The 21,588-nt window shown below is 49.1% G+C and overlaps 1 protein-coding gene across 8 annotated transcripts in view; it reads right to left on the reverse strand.

Annotated features, from left to right (window-relative positions):
- DTX2 (deltex E3 ubiquitin ligase 2) overlaps positions 1-20,289 on the reverse strand; it is a 33,388-nt gene extending 13,099 nt beyond the window's left edge. For 4 of the 8 annotated variants that reach the window (XM_045515086.2, XM_045515080.2, XM_045515088.2 and 1 more), the window contains exons 1-4: positions 20,134-20,281; positions 18,836-19,000; positions 7,846-8,202; positions 4,002-4,638 (exon numbers count right to left, since the gene is read on the reverse strand). In XM_045515086.2, the coding sequence (XP_045371042.1) occupies positions 4,002-4,638; positions 7,846-8,113 (905 nt within the window). In that variant the 5' untranslated portion in view covers positions 8,114-8,202; positions 18,836-19,000; positions 20,134-20,281. Of the gene's footprint in view, positions 1-4,001; positions 4,639-7,845; positions 8,203-18,835; positions 20,039-20,133 lie in introns of those variants that run through there. The other 4 variants (XM_045515084.2, XM_045515085.2, XM_045515081.2 and 1 more) reach the window with 4 other exon arrangements.
- Positions 20,290-21,588: the final 1,299 nt, after the last annotated feature.

Below are 21,588 nucleotides of genomic sequence, written 5' to 3' on the forward strand. Positions count from 1 at the left end.
AAGATGAAAGATTGAGGAACTGTTCTACCCACAGGAAGAGGAGGAGGAGGAGGAGAAATGACAGCTGGATGCCGAGTGGGATCCTGGGCCATAATGAGAATAGTGCAAAAACTGCTGAAAATCAAAAAAACAGTCTTTTGCTAACAGTCCTGCACCAGTGGTGATTCTCTGGTTCTGACAACTGCACTATAGTTATGGAAGATGTTAACCAGAGAGATCAAGTAAGGGAGATACAGAAACTCTCTGTTCTATTTTTCTAACTTTTCTGTAAATTCAAAATAAATTCAAAATAGAGGTTTTTTTGTTTGTTTTATTTAAATGAAGGTCTTGCTTCCCACAGTGACTATGTTCAAGTCTCTCACTTGGCTTTACCATTTTGAAATGGTAATAAATCCATGCCATTATGGTTTGTGGGGAGCCCCGGACTGGAGAACAGTTGGTGTAGATGGCCTAGGAGGCCTGCTACCTCCTCCCCATCCCAGTTACTGTGTCCTACAGTCTGGCCCTGCCTCTATTCAAGATGGTAAAACAGGAGAGGTTAGGAAGCCCTTCCATACAGTCCCTACACTGGAGCTCCCCGAGGACAGGGCCTGGGTCGGTCATCTCTGTCCCACTGGGCCCAGCCCAGAGCCAAGAACTGGGAAGGTGCTCAGCAAACAACGATGGCTCCAGCCTGCTGTGTTGGCCTTACAGCTGCCAGCAGACCAGCCACCATACAGTCATAGCAAATGCTTCTGGAAGCTGCCCCAGATCCTTCTGTACCACCAGCCACAGGTCAAAGATTCCGCTGGTGGACACCACAGGGAGCTGGTGGTTCTGATTCAAATCAGAAAATGTTACACTAGTTGGTTCTGGTTTTCGTTTCTGGATTGCTCTCTCCAAACAGAATGACCTGTACAGCCCCACTCATCAAACTGCAGTGTCCCGCCGTCCGCACCCGCTTTCAGCCCTAAGAGAATAGCGGAACTGCAGCTGGCTGCTCGGGTAATACAATTAAGGGCTGGGTGTGCAGGATACGTGAGCTAAGGTTTTGGCCCCACTAAACTGTTTAATTTGGAGCCACACTCCACCCTCTTCCTGATCCTGTTTCTCTGAATCTCAGGTTTATCTTCCAAGCCAACCCTACAGGGAACACTGAGCTGAGCCCTCAGCCAGCAACCTGGAAAGCTGAAGCGTGGCTCCACAGCACCACTGTACTATTCAGCGGGCTGGGCATCACTGGCCCAGCGGGGATCCAGGAAGCAAGGCCTTCCTTCCCTCTGGAGAGGCACATATCTGAGGGAGAAGGCTTAGTTTCAGGTTCCACCACCAAGAACTAGAGCAGAAAGCAGACGGGCAGTAAGGCTTCCAACAGGCAGCTTACCCTCGTGTTGGGACCAGGAACCATGACCAAGTTCTATCTGCTCAGGGGTCTCATGATGTTGACGCTTCCCCTGTGACTTTCCCCAGCTCCTCCCCCATACATTTCTCTGCTGTGATCAGAAAGAACAAAGCAGTAAAAGGATCCAGTGGTTCCCAAGATGAGGACCCTCAGAGGTGAACAGAACCTCAGAGGTCACCGATCCCCCTCCCCCATCCTCTCAGGGCTCAGACTGGCAGAACGTTCCCCCATGTGGGGCACCACTTGCCCATGAAGTGCCCTTCTGAGAATTCCCTTCAGTCTGCCTCAGGTGTCCCTCCTGCCTCTCCAGTTCCTGGGTCTACCTACTAGGCCCTCCCTGCCTTCCCCGTCTGGAACCATCTCCAGGAGCTTCCAAATGGAGCTGAGAACACAAGACATGAAAACTCCGAGTCTTCTACACTGACAGGATTTGACAGTCCCAAGCAGGGGGCAGAGCTAGGAGGCTGGAGAGTGGGGCATACAAAGCCTCTTGCCAGCTTCCCACAGGCCACCACCAGCTGGGGAACCTCTGAGGATGTGAGGGAAAAGGAGTATAAGACGTGAAGCCTGGGGACCCCAGTTCCAGCGCCAGCTCCACTCAAAGCTGTGTGCCTTGGAGTGCACTGAGTCCCCTTTCTGAGCTTCACTTTCTCTCTCTATAAAATGGAGTAATTCCCAAAGTCCCCCAGGGTGGGTACGAGGCTCAATCTGCAGCCCAATCCAAATGTCCACTGTTTCCCAGGTCTCAGAGGAGCCAGGTGGCTCCAGGAGAGGGGCAGGGCCCTCACCAAAAGCTGAGAACTGTCACAGCCAGATCAGGGCAAAAGGAAATTTAGGACAGTGACCCGCCCAACTCAGTAATCTTAAGAGGGAGAAAAGAGAGATGCAGAAAGGGAACAGAGCCAAGACGAGGGACTACAGAGAGTGAAGAGCAAGGCCCCACTGGAAGCCAAGACACCAGTCACACAAGTCTAGAGAGCCTAGCCGACAGCAGGAGGGAGCAGGGTGCTTTCAGAGGTGGGAGAACAGCAGCAGCAAGAACAGAGCAGATGAAAGCAAACCCGGAGCCTTTCTTCCAGGCCGGTTCAGGGCACAGGCAAAGCTGCAATTGAGGGCTGGTCATAATCACCACCCCAAGTCATCAAAATGCTAAACCAGCCGGCACGCTTTCAATTAAAGAAACAAGAGGGTGCATGACATGTTTTGGAGAGTTTTCCATCCAACATCATTAAAACAAGTTTTGGTGCTTGAAGGGATAAACTTCAGCTACCAGGAAATTTACTTAAACCCAGCAGCTCAGTGACAAATCACGCATCTTCTTGATGGGTTACTGTCTACTCAGAAAGCCTCCCGGGGCACAAGGCAGATCAGTCAGCCAAGGTTTTACCCAGATTGAGCAAGAAGTGATTTGAAACTACGTAGGTTCCCAAAAAAACACCACATCACAAATTCTGATTTCACTCACTCCTATGTCCTTCCCAGCAGCTACCAGTAAATACTGCCTGGTCTCAGGTTTCCCCAGTCTGTGGTGCTGCCCACCCCACTGCCTTCTCCTACACACACACGGTAACTTTCACCTAATGCTGTTGACACTCACTTGGCCTCAAGAACTATACCACAGCCGCTGGGGAGACTAAGGTGCCAAGTGTTTTCAATCCTCCCAGCTTCACTGGGTTAAGAGGTCAGGGGTTTATGAAGCCCCCCTCTGGGTCTACAACAGCCACTACAGAAGGGTTAACTGCAGAGGGCCACCCTACAAATTAGACATGGAAGACTGTTTTACAAAGCAGGGATCGGCCCATGCAATTGAACAACGCCCCTCCCAGCTCCTGAAAAACTGGAGGAGGTCAAGGTGAACACCCATGTTGGGAGGCAGGCCCCTCTGAGGCTGTTTCAACTAACAGAGCCGGCTGGCCTGGTTTTCTCCCAGTTTACAACACAGGGCAAGCAGGGCAGGCAGCAACACGCACAACCCAGCAGCGAAGGTAATGCCATCCAGCCCAGCCACCTCCCCTTCTGTAACCTACCTGGATGGTACCAGCGGAGCCCACATCAGTAGCCTCTCGGGCCCTGAGGCTGGGGAGGGGAGACCCCAGAGAAACAAATATCAGGGGAGACCAATAGCCCTGTCTCAGAAGAAAGCAACAAAGCCCAGGAAGTTGCCTGGCTCAAGTCCAGAATCCCAGCTCTAGAACCATCTAGAAACTAGCTTCAGTTAATTCATAAGAACTTAAGCCCCAGAAGGCTAGGCAAAGCTGACCTATTCGTAAAAGCAGCTCAAGTCCTGCTGATAACCCTTCTGGGCTGGCAGGCATGACATGTTTTTTTCTAAAACAGACAGACCCACATTCTGGAAGGGGCCTCACAGAGTACTGGGTGGGCCTGGTTGGCACCGAGCCCAGCCTGCTTACGTCTCTGTGAAAGTCCACAGAGAAGGCCCAAGCGATGTGCTCTCAATTCCCAGAAAGATCTCAGATCCACATGCCCCAACTCCTCGGACAGCCAAGGAGGCAGGTGCTGGGTCTGCAGGCAACTGGGTGAGTCTTCCCAGGTAAACAGGAGCAGAAACTCAAGCCTGATGACCAGGGTGGACAAAACGACCGTCCCTGACACAAGATACCTGGCTCCACCGGCACTGGACGATCCTGGGGGCTGGTGCTGTGGTCCCAAGTGGGAGAGGCTGGAGCGGTAGAGGGGCTGGTTCCCCAGGGAGGGCGGGGCCCCACCCCAGGGGTTGGTGGTGTTCAGCCTGGGCGCAGACCTGGCCCCGGAGAGTGAGGGTTTGCTGTACGGAGCAAAGGCCTGGTGAGCCCCAAAAACAATGGCGGTCCTGTGGGGGGGCTGGGGGACAGGGTACGCAGGGAGGTTGGTCATGGAGTGGCGGTAGCGGCCTGATACTGGGCCAGTTCCACCACTATTGAGGCACTGATGGCAAGAGCAGGCGACTCCTGTGTGGCCTGGCGGAGCAATGACGGTGGTCACCGGGTAAGGGGGCCCTGCCTGGCGCCGCACGCTCCGGCAGAAGCTGGAAGTCTTGTTGGTCTGTGTGTGGGTGGCATAGTTGACGGTGTAGTTGTACCCCAGGGGAGCCAAGTCCACGAGCTGGTTGCCCCTGGCCACCTGCTGCTCCAGATAGTCACAGACGCTGGCTTCATATGCCGTCCAGGAGCCATCGTCACTCAGCCACTCCCAGATGATGCCATGGCCCGGGGCTGAATGCTGGGGAAACAGGTGCCTCCGCACAGCCCGCATGGTGCCTGTTTTAAAAGGAGTATTGCACGTAAATGGTTAATCTTCTAGCCCCCCCCACCCAAACCAAGTGGAGTTTTAAAATTCTTATTTCCTACACCCAAAATAAAACAGTATGACCACAGTGGATAGATGAGTCATGCTGTTGTTTGACCTAAAGGCTGGCATTGATTATTCTTTCCAAATTTGGGGTAAAGGGTAGAGAGCTCTCTCTAAGGAAACAAAGGGATCAAGGGGCAGAGGGGGACCAGCGCTTCTCAGCAGGAGTAAGGGATGCTAGAAGCTTAGGTCAAAGAACAGCTGTAGCTTAGACTCCATGAGGCTTCTCAAAATATTCCTAATGATGAAACCTATGTAGCCTGACTTAAGAAACTGAAAACAGGACACTATAAATCTAGAAGAGAACACAGGCAAAACATTCTCTGACATAAATCGTAGCTTTATGTTTTCCTAGGTCAGTCTCCCCAGGCAACAGAAATAAAAGCAAAAATAAACAAATGGGCCCTAATCAAATTTATAAGCTTTTGCACAATAAAGGAAACCATAAACAAAACGAAAAGACAACCTACAGATGGGGAGAAAATATCTGCGAATGATGAGACTGACAAGGGATTAGTTTCTAGAATATACAAACAGCTCATACAACTCAGCAACAAAAAAAATCAAATGACCCCATCAAAAATGGGCAGAAGACCTAAATAGACATTTCTCCAAGAAGACATACAGATGGCCAACAGGCATATAAAAAGATGGAATGTCACTAACTATCAGAGAAATGCAAGTCAAAACTACAATGAGGTATCACCTCACACGGGTCAGAATAGCTATCATTAAAGAGTCCACAAACAATAAATGCTGGAGAGGGTGTGGAGAAAAGGGAACCCTCCTACACTGTTGGCAAGAATGTAATTTGGTGCAGCCACAATGGAAAACAGTATGGAGATGCCTTAAAAAACTAAAAATAGAGTTGCCATATGATCCAGGAATCCCACTCTTGGGCATATATCCAGAGAAAACTCTAATTTGAAAAGATACATGCACCCCAATGTTCACAGCAGCACTACTTACAACAGCCAAGACATGGAAGCAACCTAAATGTCCATCAACAGATGATTGGATAAAGAAGACATGATATATGTGTGTATGTGTGTACATACACACATACATACATATACACATACACACACACACACACACAAACACAAAGGGAATACTACTCAGCCATTAAAAAAGAATGAAATAATGCCACTTGCAGCAACATGGAAGGACCTGAAGATTATTATACTAAGTGAAGTCAGTCACAAAGAGGAAGACAAGTATCATATGATATTAAGTGTATGTGGAATCTAAAAAAAGGATACAAATGAAGTTACTTACAAAACAGAAAGAGATTCACAGACATAGAAAACAAACTTACAGTTACCAAGGGGAAAGTGGGGGAGGATAAATTAGCTGATAAATTAGCAGATAACAAACCAGTAAGGATTAGCAGATACAAATACTTTATATACAATAGATACATAACAAGATCCTACTGCATAGCACAGGGAACTACATTCAATATCTTGTAATAGCCTATAATGAGACAGAACATGAAAAAAGAATACACATATGCATATATATATATAACTGAATCACTATGCTGTATACCAGAAACTATTATGGCATTGGAAGTCAATTATAATTCAATAAAAAATGTTAAAAAATAAACTGAAAACAAAAATGTCTGATGAGAATTAAATCATCTGTAATCCAACCACCAAAAGGAAGGCACACAAGTTCTACTGCAATATATTTCACCCCACTTAGGCTTCTAGGCACGTACGTTTGGGTATAGCTGACAATCACACTGAATACTTTCCTGCTACTTTCACGTATTACGCTATAAGTATTTATGTCTCTGAAACTTTGTAAAATCCATTATTAACTGTTACACAATTCTCTCACACGGATGTACCATTCCCTGACTTCTCAGGTAGCAACTATTAGGAAACACCTGTGGTTAGCTTATATTTATTCTTAATAAGCCAAACCTGACGATCAAAGAGAGAAAAGAAAAATCAATTTGGGCCATGCCTCCAACAGCACTTGCCAAAAGGTGACGACTGCAATTACCTTCTACCTGGTCTCCCGACCTCAGCCCTTGCCTCCGACCATGGCAGCCAGAGGGATACTCTTAACCCCAAATCGGATTACATCACTCCTCTGTCCAAATCCTCCCAGGGCTCCTCCTTTCAGAAGAAAAGCCAAAGTCCCTTCGAGGGACGGAAAAGCCCTGCACAACCTGCCCCTCCCTCCTGCCCTTCCTTCAGGTCTGTCCCCAGCCCTTCCTGGTGACCAGGCCACCAGAACTCAAGCTTCAAATCAACCTCTCCCTACACTTTATACATCCACTCCCTGATAAACACTTGCTGCTGTCTAACATACAGTTCATGTGTTATTCATCTTGTTCACTGCCTTTCACCGTGACTGCAAACATCATGAGGGCAGGGGCTTTGATCTGCATCCGCTGCCTAAAACCCTTAGTTCTCACATGACCGAGGAGGCCACTACAGGGATTAGAGCAAAGTTTTTCAGGCTGGATACTGGTGACAATCTGGGCCAACAGTTCTTTGTTTTGGGGCCAGCCCTGCATGTTGTAGGATGTTCAGGAGCATCCCTAGCCTCTACCCACTAGACGCCAGCGGTACCCCGCCCCACAGTCGTGACAATCAAAAATGTCTCCCGACATTGTCCAATGTCCCAATCACCCCCAGGTGAGAACCACTGGATTACAGGGATAGACAGGGCACAACTTTGGGAAGAAGGTGGCGGCCCTATGCTCAGTAATATCAAAACACACACACAGAAGAAACCTGGGTGCACAGGAGAGTGAGGTAACACACCCAGGTGACAAAGCTATCACACAGTGAAGCCAGAATTCATCACCAGGCCCTCTGAACTAGCAGGGTGTGAATCTGCAGGCATTTCTGATTTGGGAAAGGGGCTGGGACTGTGGGAAAGTGCCTCTGCACCGTGTTCCCAACCTCTACCACTAAGAGGTAGCTCTCACACTGTGTGGTACCTGCTATCACTCACAGCACCTTTGTCCTGACCATGTGTGTTTCAGGATAAGGACGAAGCTGAGAGTCAATTCTGTGACCCAACACGTAGCACAGCACCTGGCCGAAGGCAGGCACTTGGACATATACTGGAGGCAGTAAGTGTCTTATTACCAGTGTCCTGACGGAACTGTGTCCAACTGGGGAGGTCGATGATGTAAGGAGCCAGCGAGGGGTCAGCTTGACCTAAGGGGATGCTGTGGGCCAGGCTCCCCAGCCCAAAGCGCTGGCCTTTCTGCTGGATAAACTGCTGCTCGATGTAGCTGCAGACGGTGGCACTGTAGGGATGCCAGGTGCCCAGCCCATCCTGCCATTCCCACACGGCCACTGCCACAGGGCTGGTGTACACCTGAGCCAGGGATGGGCTTGGGGCCATGGCCATCTTCCCCAGGATGCCCTCTGCCTTCCCCAGCTGATTCAGACCACTCTGGGCTGGGGTCTCAGGTTCATTGCCCAGAGCGTCCAGGAGACCTGTAAACAAGACAGACAAGTGGTTATTGACGCACATGGTGGCCCTGCCAGAGTCAGCCTCAGTGCAGGGAAAAAAAAAATCATGCTTTTCCAGAGTCACTTTTTTCCTAATACCTTAAGTCAATTGTGTGACCCCAACACCCAGCATGGTGCCTGGCCCAAGGAAGGCACTTGGACTTACTGTAGAGGCATACCGTGAACCTAGTACCTGATCCTGTCTCTTTGCTCAGCCAGCCAGAAAGAATCAGAGGCAATCAAGCGGCTTCCCTACCTCTACAGAAGTTCAGGAAGACACAGCGGGTGAATTCCGGGTGCTAAGCATCAGTCCTGCTTCTGTACTTTTACCAATAATTTCCCTCTGGCCCAGCTGCTAAGTGTATCCTTTCATACTGTCTGTATTTTCATGAGTCACCCCAAATCCTTCATGGACTGAGGCCATGATGACCCCTGACACCTGTGTGAAGACTCCACCGTTTCCAAAGTAGGTTTGTTTGTGAGACATATTAACACCTGCTATGCCAAAGATGGGGAAAAAAATGGTGTCTCAGAAAGGACCAAGGCTCAAGGACAGCCAGGGGGTCAACAGCAGAGCTGGGACACAAACCCAGGTCCTAGTTCCATCTGGGGCTCCAGGCTGCCCCAGGAGGCACCATTAACCACAGAGGACACCCTAGATAAATGTTAAAATCCCATGGATGCAGAAGCCCGCCCTCTCTGGCCAGTCTGCATCCCAGTTTCTGTGCCTGGGCCTTGCTGATCAGCAATCAGGTTCAGAGAGTTTACACCCATCTCCTAAGACGTTCTTCTCCCAGTCATTCCCGCCCAGCTGCATCATTCACAGAGGCTTTCCTGGGCCACCGGTCACATGAACTTCTCCTCTATGGTACTGGCCAGAACTCTGGCGGCCATACACTCAAATGAGTATGATGGTCCAGGTCCTCCTGTCCACCTCAGATGGCAGACACCCAGCGAGGCGGCCTTGTCCACAGCCGTATCGCCAGCCCCAGCACAGGCCTGGTAATGCAGCATGTGTTATACACGGACTAGCTCAAAGCATGGCTGAATGGAAGCAGGCGATGATTCTGTGTGCCTGCAGCTGTCCCAAGAAGAAAGGTGGTCTGTGAATGCACCACACTGTGGTGGTCCTGGGAGCACCAGCTCCTAGAACCGGAGAGGCAAAGGACCAACACTGAGTGACAAACACCAAACAGACTCGTGTAATTTTAAGTCAAACAGACTGGCAAGGTGGTATTTCTCCCACTTTCTGTACAGGAATCCAAGGCTCAAAGAAGTCAAAGTCTTACTGAAGGTCACATGCATACTGCTAAGTGGCAGCACACAGACAACCCAGATTAACCGCTCTAATGCCCATTTTCTTAGAGAGGAAAGCTCAGCCTGAGCTCTGCCTTGGGCTCCACTTACAGCCCCCACCCCACTGCAGCTTAGGGAGGGGGAAGGGGAAGGGGGCGGGAAGGAGGAGACTGCCTCTCAAGCCGAGAGCACCCTCAGCTGTTACAGCACGTCCACACAGGGCCCTGGCGCCAACAGGGTTCCCAGTGACATCATCTGCTCTGATTCCCACACAATCCCCCTTAAGTACAAACATGGAATTTTGTCCCCGTTTTGCAGATGAGGAAACTGAGGCCCTGGTGTTGCAGTGACTTGCTTACATGGCCACTCATGAGGCTGGGACCTCGGGCTTTCGCTGCTGTCCCTGAGATTGCACTACATCAGGGTTTTCATGAGAGGCCAGAGACCACCCGCTCCACAAGGGAGGGAGAGCCAGAGGGGCACGTGTAAAGGGACAGGCACAGGTTCTGGGGTCCACACGCCACTTACTCCTTCTACTCTACTCACTGCGCCATCCTGAAGAAGGTACCTAAGCCCGCCAAGCTTGATTTCACTTGGAAATGGACATTTCAACAACTATTCTAAGTGCTTTTCTAAGAGATTAAGACAGATAGCTGTGCATAAAGCACCCAGCACAGCAGCAGGCACACAGCAGATACCAGCAAATCTTGCCTTTCCCTGTTTCCCTACCCCTCAAGTCTGGGTGAGGAATGGCAGCCTAGGGCGGCACTGAGCTACACAGCATGAGAACACAGGTGATGAGTCAGGCCTGCAATAACTCCGAGCACACCTGCGGGGCCAGGGCTGCCCCTGAGCTGCCAACTGTTTCAACAAAAGCACATATCCCGCCCTAGAGGATTAGACCTGGGATGCCCTCAAGATGGCTGGCTGGCTCATTAGCTCAGTGCCTGCAATTAGACGTCTCTGTAACCACAGCCAGGTACAAATCACAGGACTGGTTTTGGGGCCAATTACTTCTGAGCCCGGACTTTCCCCTGGCACCTCCTGGCAGGCATCACTCATCTCTCAGGCAGCAGGGGCCTCCCATGTATCAGTACACATGGTATGTTCCAGCATGTCCACACATCCCCAGATGAACCGACCTGGAGAACATTGCCAAACAACCTAAGAAATACAGTTAAGAACTTCAGCTAAAGCTTCCCATGAAAGCACTCAGCCTCCAGACTACAGGCACAGCCTGGGGTCCAGGCCCTGGCAAGGTACTGCAGACCCACAGATGAAAAAAACATGGCACAGGGCCCCTCCATGACTGGCCATTGTCCCCACTAACACCAAGGCCTCTACCTTCTGTCTAGCCACATCAAATTCTAGAAAGTGCCAGAACATTCAGAGCTCTATCCCACCTCCCAGCATTGATCCTGCTAGTGCAGATGTCCAAACTCACGTCCTCTCTCTACCTAAGCACCCTGCAAACATGTCCATCTTTCCAGACTCAGCTACAGCACCCTCTTCTCCTGATCCTCTGACCCACACCCTCATCAGAAAGTGATGACTCCACCCTCCTGCGCATCCTCACTGCATATTCCACTTACCCAAACATGACTGCATTTATTGGTTTCACTGTTTCCCACCTGTGCCCCCACCCCTGGAACAGGAACTCCCTGAGGGCAGAGCTGCGGCTGACCCAAAGCTGGGGCTGCAGCTCTTCAAATGTCCAATATCCCAGGGGGTCTGAAACACACAGGACAAAAGAGAGGAGGACCTTCCTCTCCAGGGGCCCGAGGCACGTTTGAGGCAACGCCCAGAATGCCCTCTGCTGTTCCCCTCGAACACAGCAATTACGGGCACACAGTGGCCACACCAAAGCGCCCAATCTCTGCTACAGCCTCCGCCTTCCCCAGGCTGCAGTTCAAAAACCTAATTTGTTTCGGCTCCTAATGATGGGGCTATTTAGGGTGTTCCTAATTATGAAAATCATTATTATTCTAATTGGCCATGGAAAAAAGCCTCAATCTGGAGGCAAGCTAAACACCTGACAATAATGGAATAAAGGAATTTTTTTAAGTTTTTTTTTAAACTTATACATGTATTTATTTGGGGGGGGGCGGTGAGGGAAGGAGGTAATTCGGTTTATTTATTTATTTTTAGAGGAAGTACTGGGGATTGAACCCAGGACCTTGTGAATGTTAAGCATGCGCTATACCACTGAGCTATACTCTCCCCCTTCACAGAATAAAGAAATTCTTAAATAAATTATGGCACATCCTAATAGTGGAATACGATTCTTAAAAAAGTGTTTTTTTAAAGGCTTTCATACTTAGGATAATACAAATTAAAAATGCAGGCTATGTAACTGCACACACTATGCTCTCAGTGGGCGGATGTGCTATTTACTGAGCACCTACTATGTGGCATGCACTCTGCTTGGTGCTCCTGTCACCCAGTTCTCTCAACTGCCCTTGAAGGTAGAGATTATCCCCATTTTACAGATGAGGGAACTGAGACGAAAAGAAATTAAGACTTTACCCAAGGTCAGGTGGCTGGCCTGGGGGATACCATGAAGACCACGTTCTTTCCATCTTATGTAAATTAATTTTTAAAAGGCTGGAAGGAACAACTCTGATGTGATAATAGGAGTGATGGAATTCTATGATATTTGTTCTTTACCCCCTTCTGTTCGAGCAAATGTTTTACAATGGTCATAATGCTTTTCATGATCAGATCAAAGTTATTTTAACAACATAGATCAACAACTTTGACTACTAGAAAAACCATCCTGCTTTCCCTTGCATTCTGTCATCAGATTTAGCCACAAAGCCCTGTGCACAGCCCTGCAGCTCCAAGGCACAGAGGCACACTGCTGCTCTACCAGAGAGGCGTTTCACACAAAGGAAAACACTGCCATGTGCCGGAGTCTTTTGATTCCCAAGGGATTGAGAAAAGCTTCAGAACAAGATCCGAGCTGGCACAGAAACCCGAGTGAAACTCGTCCTGCCGAACTGTGGGCCTCCGGGTTGGGGAACCACACAAATGGGGCCACTAGAGTTGCGGCCTCTGGGAAGAAGGCCCCACGCATGGATTTTAAACTGGTATCCAGACTGAGCAATTGTCAGTTCACCAACACGTGAGGACCCATTTCCTCCCTCCAAAGCCCACCAAGATGCTGCACGGCCGAGCCTGAGCCTAAGCCTGGCAGTTCACCCTGGGCCCACGCTACCGCAGGGGCTGTCCTCCCTCCTGTGTCCTGAGTGGAGGTGAACACAGCCTGTCACCCCTCCCCTTCGCTCATTCACACATGCTCCACTGAGTCTCCCACATGCTCTGTGACCTTGGGACAGTACACCCCCTTCCTAGCGTTCTACTGCTCGTGTGCTTGGATGGGTTTTCCAGCCTTTTATAAGCAACAGAACCCTTTTCCAAACATGGCCATACACCACCCATCGATACATGAAACACAGAAACGTGGGTACACATATCACCACACAGGTGGCCTCCATCCTGACTTTCCGAGAGGCCCAGGAAGCTGTTGTGCAGAACAGAGGTGTTCTGAGGAGCACAGATTGGAGACCAGTGAGACCAGATGACTTCAAGCCTTGTTTTCTAAGCTGCCTCTCTCTCAGGTGCTTTCCAAGAAGCACAGGCCTGCGACCCCACACCCCACCATCTGACCCAGTGAGCATAACCTGTAACTAGAGAATGACCTTCAAATACTTGCTACGGGGCAGCAGGCCACCCGGGCGCTGTCAGGAAGCCTTCCCACAGACCTGGGAAAGTCAAATCCTGCACACAAACACATCAAAGAAATAGCCTACTTTACTAGACGTGTTGTTTTTAATATAAATTAAAAACAATGGAGTACTTTTTTTTTTAACCTATCAAAGCAGTAAAAGTAACTTAATTTCATTACTCAGCGCTGGCAAGAGTGCACTGAGATTTCATACTGCTGGGAAGGATAAATCCTTTCCAGAAAACAGTTTGGTAATATGTAGCAAGAGGTTTAAAAATGTTCACTTGCTTTGATCTAAGAATTAAGAAATCTATCTAAGGGGATTACAGAAAAACTCCAACATAAAGATATCCCCCACAGCACTATTTTAACTCAGTAAAAGAGAAGCATAGAGAAAACTCAGTAGAAACACACCAAAATACTAACGATGGCTGCCTTTGAGCGGAGAAAACTACAGGGGACCTTTTGTTCAACTTCCTTATATATCTGAACTTTTCACATTTTCTGAAGTGGGAAAGTATTACTTCTGTTATAAGAAACAAACAAAAATACCCTCCACTTTCAAAAGATCATAAATATAAACCAAACTACCACCATCGTTACTTACCATCATTAATTTAGATGGCTGCTCCTGTCCCAGTGGGGTTTTACTAACAGGCCTTGTCAAAGTACCATGGCACCTCCTTGTCAAGAGACACATTCCCCCATCCCTGAGTTCCAAGCAAATGCATAAAACACACCATCCAGGTGCCCAAACTATTACAACAGAGGACACTGCAAGATGGGGCTTTTCTCTGGAAAAGAGATGGCTCAGGCCAGTGTCACCCGGACCTTACCAGGTTTCTGAGAGATGGAAGGAACTAACGAATGATCGCATGATTTGTTCCTTGCACGTGGGGCTGCTGTAAGGGAGGTGACAACTCCTCACCTGGCTGCTGCCTGCTTTGGGCCCTCCAGCGGCAGGTCAGAGTAGATGTTCCAAATGGGGCTCAGGAAGCCACATGGCGTCCAGGGGCACCCCAGGCAACCTACAATACCCCTGTAGGCAACCTCTTCCTCCAGCACCAAGAACCTGCAGCTCCTTCTTCACTAGGAGCAACCTGACCACCCACAGGTCGTCAGAGGGAAGAGCCCTGGTTCCCAGCCAATCCTGGGGCCAGAATAGAAGAGTGATGATGGAAGCAGTGGCAGATGAATTCGCAGCGAAACACCACTGACAACTAACCAAAAGCTTACTAGGTACCAGGCACTGTGCTCAGTATCCTATAAGTGTTCTCATTTAATCCTTACAATCCTGGGGGGAGGGTATCATCATCTCTATTTTATAGATGAGAAAAGTGAGGCAAAAGATAAGCAATCTGCCAGAGAATCCACAGGTATAAGTAAATCCAAATCAGTTTGCAGAGGGATAAACCGAAGTGGACAAATCGGCCTGCCAGATGTGTCTGCTTGGCTTATACAGTTGTTAGTTTTTAAAAATTGAACCAATGTTTAAAAACCAGAATATCCACCATTTAAAAAAAATACAGATTTCCAGCGTCTCATGAAAACCAGAAAAGCTGGCAACATCTGCAAGCTTGACCCAGATTCAGTACCCAGCCAGCAACAACTATCTGAACCTCTGTGGTGATTGGTACGACTCTCAAGGTTACCACAGTTACCATGACTCCCAGGGCAGGGCCAGCAAACTTTCCTGTAAAGGGCCAGAAGGTACACATTTTACGCTTTGCAGACATAGGGTGTCTGTTCCAACTACACAACTCTGCCACTGTAGTGTGAGAACAGCGAGAGGCCACGTGTAAACTAACTTGTGTGGTTGTGTTCCAATAAAACTTTACTAACAAAAGCAGGCTGTGGGCTAGATTTGGCCCATAAGCCATGGTTTGCCGACCCCTGTCCTACTTACTGCCTCCCCAACATCTATCACTGTGCTCCCATGATTGAGAAACACTTCTCCAAACCCATTCTCTATCAAAAAGTGGGAGAGTGCTTACGTCTCTGGCTAGCCTCCCCTACAACATGCCCTGCCCTCTGCAGACATGTCAGTCTCTGCCTCACACCTGAGGATGAAATACTGCATCCAACAGCACAGCAGGCAGCACGTGGTCAGGGCCAGCCCCAAGGAACCCCAAGAGCTGCCCAGAGCCACACCTTTCTCTACCTCAGGAAATCAGGCCTGGGCCTACCTCTCCTCTTTTTCCATACTCCCCAGTGACCCTCTTCTCTGTTCCCATGGCTTCAGTAATCCCATGTACGCAGATTCTCCAAATCTCTCTTCAGGTGCTCTGCCTGAGCCCCTCAAGCCATGTGCTCCTGCCATCAGCAACTCCAGGGAGAGCCCAGAACTGGCCAGGCTGTTTCATGCCCCACACCCCCTTCCAAGAGTATCCATCCCACCAGTTCACTTATCTCTTAATTCCCAACCTGAGACTCCCTGCCCTGTGAAATCTTTCCTACACCCACTCATATTCGGCAGGGAGACGTGGCAATTTCTAACCATCAACATCCATGTGACATCTGAGTGCGATCATCTACTTGTTCCCTCCACTAGGGTACAGGCTCCTTAAAGGCAAGGATTATGGTCAGGAAAAGACTTCTCAAACGAGATACAGAACGCTGACTATAAATGAAAAAATACATTTCACTGTATTAAAATTAAGAATGGTTGTTCAACAAAACATGCTTTCGAGAAAGGAGAGAAAGTTACAAGCTGAAAAAGATATTCACAGTAAGCACGAAGTATTAAAAGCAAGAATATATAAAGAACTCCTACAAATCCACAGAAGAATTGGCAAAAGACATGTACAAGTATTTCACAGCAAACATACATGCCAATAAGCTTATGAAAAGATGTTCAACATCAGGGCTCAGGGACATAGAAATCAAGACCCCAAAGATCCCATTTTATACCTATTACTCATTCCATTGGCAAAAATTTAAAAAGTCTGCCTATAGCACATGGTGGCAAGACTGTGGAACAATTGGAAGGCCCGCACTCTTGCTGCCCGTGGAGTGTAAACTCTTACAACCACTTCAGAAAAGGTCTAGCAATAGCTATGAAAGTTGAACATGTATTTACTCCACGATCCAGCAAAACACCTCAGTTTGTACCACCTCAGTTTGTACCCAAGTTTTGCATATGTGTACCAGGAAACACATATAGAAGTGTTCAGACCAGCACACTCAAGACAGTAAAAACCTGGAAACAATCAGGTGCCCATCAACGGAAGATTAGATGCATAAACTGATGTGTTCACGCCATGGAATATTATTCAAGAGTCAAGACAAATGAACCAGATGACATGCAATAACACGGACAAATCATTGCGATATTTTTTTACGTTCCTTAGACATACACAGGTACCATAAAACTATATAAAAATGAAAGCAAGAGGGTAATGGTTATCTCAGAATGGGAATGGGAAGAAAGATCAAGTGACTGGATGTGTATTTTGTTTCAAGATCCTGGCTTTTGTTGTGGATGGATAGAATGCAAGAGCTCACTTACATTTGTTAAAAATAACTTAGGGAATAAAAAAAAGCAAGCCACATGTGAACAGTGATCAGTGTGTATTAATCTAGTTCTCTGTTTACTGGAGGTAAAAATGAAAACACACAGAAGTGACTGTTTAATTCATCTCTGTATGCTGAGTGTGAGCACATGCCCTGGCACACAACTTATGCAGGCACGAGTTTCTCCCTCGCCCATGGCCCCTTAACTGATGGCCTCCTAGGAAGCCACGCTCACCTGCCTGGCTAACTCCCCTTTCCTCCTGGATTCCCTGGCTCCACTCTGCCTGCCCTAGGCAGCCAGGAGAAAACCCTGGGATTCCTGCTCCTCCCCAGCCTTCTCCCCCACAGCCTGGCAGCTGCCCGGTTGCTCTCTCCTTCCCCCTCACCTTCTCAGCCCCCACTGCTCGCATATGGCTGGGACCTTTCTGCCTCTCACCTTGATAAGCATGTTCTCCCAGCTACTCCAACTCTTGTCTCTCCTTCCAGCCCATCTCAGAGACAAGTGCAAGACTGAGCTTCCTCGAGGGTATGTATAGCTCAAGTGATAAAGCACATGCTTAGCACGCATCAGGTCCTGGGTTCAATCCCCAGTACCTCCATTAAAAATAATAATAATTAAATAAATAAACCTAATTACTACCCCCCACACACACACAAAGACCAAGCTTCCTGAAGTACAGCTCTGATCCTCTCTTCTACCTCCCCTAGAGCTCTAGAAATAATGTTCCCATTCCTTGAGTTGATGCTGGAAGCCCATCACAATATGGTCCCTCCCTATCAGCAGCACCTGCCAGTGCATTTCTCTTCAACACCCTCTTTCATCTACACCCCCCCACAACCCCTCCCAAGGAGTTTAAGTGATGACCTGCTGCCCCCTATACAACCAGTTTCCCCAACACCGTGCCTGCGTCTACCTGGAATCCCACCTACTAGGCCACCCATCCTTAACGGAGTCATACTTTCAAGGCCCCATTTAAACAGCACCTCCAGGATGCCTTGATGTGCCCACTTGAAAGAAAGCCCCCTCTTACCAACTTCCACAGCATTCTGTCTGTACTCCACAGTTCTAGAGGGGCAATCTAGCTCTTCAACAAGACCAGGAGCAGCCTGAGGGCAAGCTCACAGGTCTACCTACCCCCTACCAAAAGCTGCCCTGGTATAAGGAAACAGTCTCAAAGAGAATAAGCCAATCTAATCCATTCCACAATTTCTAGCCAGGATGCTCACTTAAAATGCCCTTAATGGAATTCTTCTGCTAAAATCCTTCTGTTCCCTGGAGCCTGGGCCTGGCCCACAAACCACCCCCCGACCCCGACTCAGACCTCTGCCTACCTTTCCAGGCTTCTCTGCCCCACACCTACCTGCTATTGCTCCAGCCACACTGAGCTACTGACAGTGGCCCAGACATGCCAGGTCTCTTCATGATTTTGCATATGCTGACTCCTCTGCCAGACTTCGCCCCCTACTTCCTGGGTCCTACTCCTCTTCACAACTCCCCTTAGCTATCATCTTCTGGAAGCCTTCCAGACCTTCCCTCCTGGACGTGTGTGTGTGTGTGTGTGTGTGTGTGTGTGTGTGTGTGTGTGTGTGTGAGAGATGGGGGGAGTTACTGCCCTATGATTATCCACTCCTCAACATGTATCACATTGACACCACCTTATCACTGTCTATGGTTTGTCCATCTTTTCTATCAAACAATGAGCTCCTATAAGACAGAGCTTTTGTTGCTCGTCACTGTACCCCCAGCACTGAGCATGGGGCCTGACATAAAGGAGGCACCCAGTAAAGGTTCATGTAACCAAAGAAATAAAAATTTCCAGTTCAAATGCAGAAATTGTGACTTGTATCCTTCATCCCGTAAAGCATGTCTGAAAGCGGAAAGCATCCTCTAAGACTGGTTAAACAGGAGAAGCCGTCGGCAAGAAGCCACCTGAATTTATCTGAGACAGTTGGCAATCAACAATCAACTCCCAGGACTCACCTTCATCTTGGGGACCTCAAATTCCACCCTCCCCAGTCCTCACTTTCTCCACTGAAAACCTGATTGGGAAGGCAGTAACACAAAGTCCCCGTGGCTCTCACCTTTTATCTCTGGAGAGCTGGCACAAACTGTGCCTTCTTGACGGAGATACCAGATCTTTAGGAGGAATGACTTGTTTTAGTTCCCATCTTGATAGAAAACGCAAACAACAAAAACCGGGCGAATCTGAAAGGCTTGCTGACTCAGCGACACAAATTCCAAGGCACCTTTGCCAACAAGGAAGATGATCAGGTTTTAAATTGAGAAACAGCAGTTAGTGAAAATGAATGCACAGATGTTGGATCTGTGTCCTGTGGCTGGGGACTGGAAACCACCAGATTATTTTCCAACAGTCTGGGCAGAGCAGAAGGTACAGTAGTCTCCCTCTGCCCACTCAATAATCAAGGGATGGCTTAAAAAAAAAAAAAAAGAAAGAAACTAAAAAACCTAAGCCCTTCCACAGAAAGGCCTAAAAGGAATTCATAAGCCAGTCTGCAGTACAGGCATCCAGGAAATCAACATATCAGAGAGGGTAAGTTTGGCAAGATCACAGAGCTAATGAACAACAGGCTTATAGTTACCCTAATGGTTTAAGTAAAACCTGATTTTGGCTTTCAGAAAGTCCACCTTCTACAACTCTAGAGGAGCTAGGATGGCATGCAGAAATATTCTGAGTTTAAGGGTCCAAGCGCCTGTGCACACACCATTTCCATTGCTACTGACACTTAGGGAAGAGGAACCAATGTGGAGAACAGTAGCTGGCTAAGAAAGGGTACTGTCAGAGAAAGTTTTCTAAATCTTCACAGCCTACATTATGCACTCCTCTCAAAAGTGACCCAGGGTCCCAGAAATAGGCACTTCCTGGACCCTACTTGAGACGAGGAAAGCAGAGTTAGGGGGCAAACTCTTCTAAAGTACAGCCCTGGTTCCAGTGAGTCGTCCACCGGGAAGCAGACCCCAGCAGAACCCACGCCCTAACTAGGCAGCCTGACGGCAGTATCACCACCGCCTCCTCGAGATCCTGCGGGAAAAGGTACACTCTCCTGACGGACCCAAACTCCTAGGGTCTGCGCCCCTCCCCCTGCTCGCCCTTCGGGTCCCACTCGGGCGTTCACCCTCCCAGCCGGTCCGGTCCTAAGCTCCCAGCGCCTCCCAATTCCCCCAACTCCCGCCTCCGGGACCTCTACCCGGACGCCTGTCCTCGCAATCTCCCCCGGACCTCACCCCGGGGCCCTTCTCCGGCCCGGCCCTCCCTCACGCCCACGCCCGCCCCCTTCCGGTCCCAGCTCCGTTCGGTCTCCGCCGCGCCCTCGGGACCCCAGCCCTGGTGGCGAGCAGGCGGCCTGCCTGTCCCTCTCACCGAGGCTGAGGGGGGTGAGGGGGCAGGAGGAGGATACTGCCGCGCTCAGGCTTCACCGCCGGCTCCGCCTGGGCACAGCTCCGACTGTGGCTCCGACTCTTGAGGAGACAGCCAGAGTGAAACTCAGCGTCGCAGCTTCCTTGCGCTCCAGTGCGCATGCCCAAGGCGCTAGGCCTTCTGGGAAATGTAGTTGCGGCGGGGCAGCAGGGGGCGGGGCCGAACGCGACATGCACCTGTTCAGGGGTGTGTATCCCACGAGACCTTCGTATCTAGTTGAGGAGGCAGATACTTAACACACACGATTACAATATAGTGGGGTAAATGTGATAAAGTAGTGAGAGCATAGAAAGGGGTGCCTAGTTGGGGGCGGGGCGTCAGAGAGACATCACAAAGGAGATGACACCTGAATTAGATTTTGAGGCCCAGATAGGAGTTTGCCAGATGGAATAGAGGGAAGCCTTTGCAAAGGAAGAGAGATGTGAAAGTGCCAGACACATTCAGGAAGCAGGGGAAATGTTCTGTGTGGCCAAGGCAGAGGGGGTGAGGACAGAGAAAATGAGTTAGGGTGTGACAGGATACAAGTATAGGGAAATGGCTGGGTGAGATTACGATGGACACTAAGTGTCCTGCAAAGAATTTAGGCCCCTGGAGTCAATGGAGGGATTTAAGCAGGGGGATGAGAGTCAGCATTGCACTTCAGAAGGATACCCTGTGTGGTGGGTGGAGGATAGAGAAAGGAGTAGGGAGACCTGTTCTGACGCTGTTGCTGTAGTCCAGGTCAAAGTTGAGGAGACCTAAACCAGGCTGGTGACTAACCTCTTGGCATTACAGACCTCCTTTACAAAGCTAACAAAAGCTCTTCCCAGAAAAATGCTCAGATGTGCTCACACATGTGTATACACACAAAGACCTTTTGCATACGGGTCTAGGGGGTTCAGAGTCCTCTGAATCTTGGCCTCTAGTTGAGCATCTTTACATAATCTTATGTCACTCATACTTTTCAGGGATTTGAGGAAGAATCAGACTGCTGGAGTTGGGGGAAGAACTCTCCCCCAACATTCAATTCAAACACTTCATTTTATACGGAAGGAAGGAGGGCCAGAGAGGGGAAATAACCTACCAAAAGCTAGTGGAGAAGCACCTGCAACAGGTCCAGTTTCTGATACCCGAGGCTGGGACTCCTTACCACTCGGGAGCTGATTTAAAGGACACAGGGTTTGAGTCTGGGAGAGGGGGACATCGAAGTCAGTGTCTTCCAATTAAGCCCAGAGCCAGCCCTCCATCAAGAAGTGAAGGGCACTGTTTTATCTGCTATTTATACTAGATGACTGCAGTGGCTACAGGTGAGAATGAGAACCCTTCCATTTCCCTCTCAGAGTCAGTTTTCTCAGCCATAATCATCTACAGCATTTCTAAATCACCTAGTAGGTGCCAAGCCCTTGACATGTGTCACCT

The sequence above is a fragment of the Camelus bactrianus genome, chromosome 18 (genome assembly GCF_048773025.1).
Source record: "Camelus bactrianus isolate YW-2024 breed Bactrian camel chromosome 18, ASM4877302v1, whole genome shotgun sequence".
Taxonomy (NCBI): Eukaryota; Metazoa; Chordata; class Mammalia; order Artiodactyla; family Camelidae; genus Camelus; species Camelus bactrianus.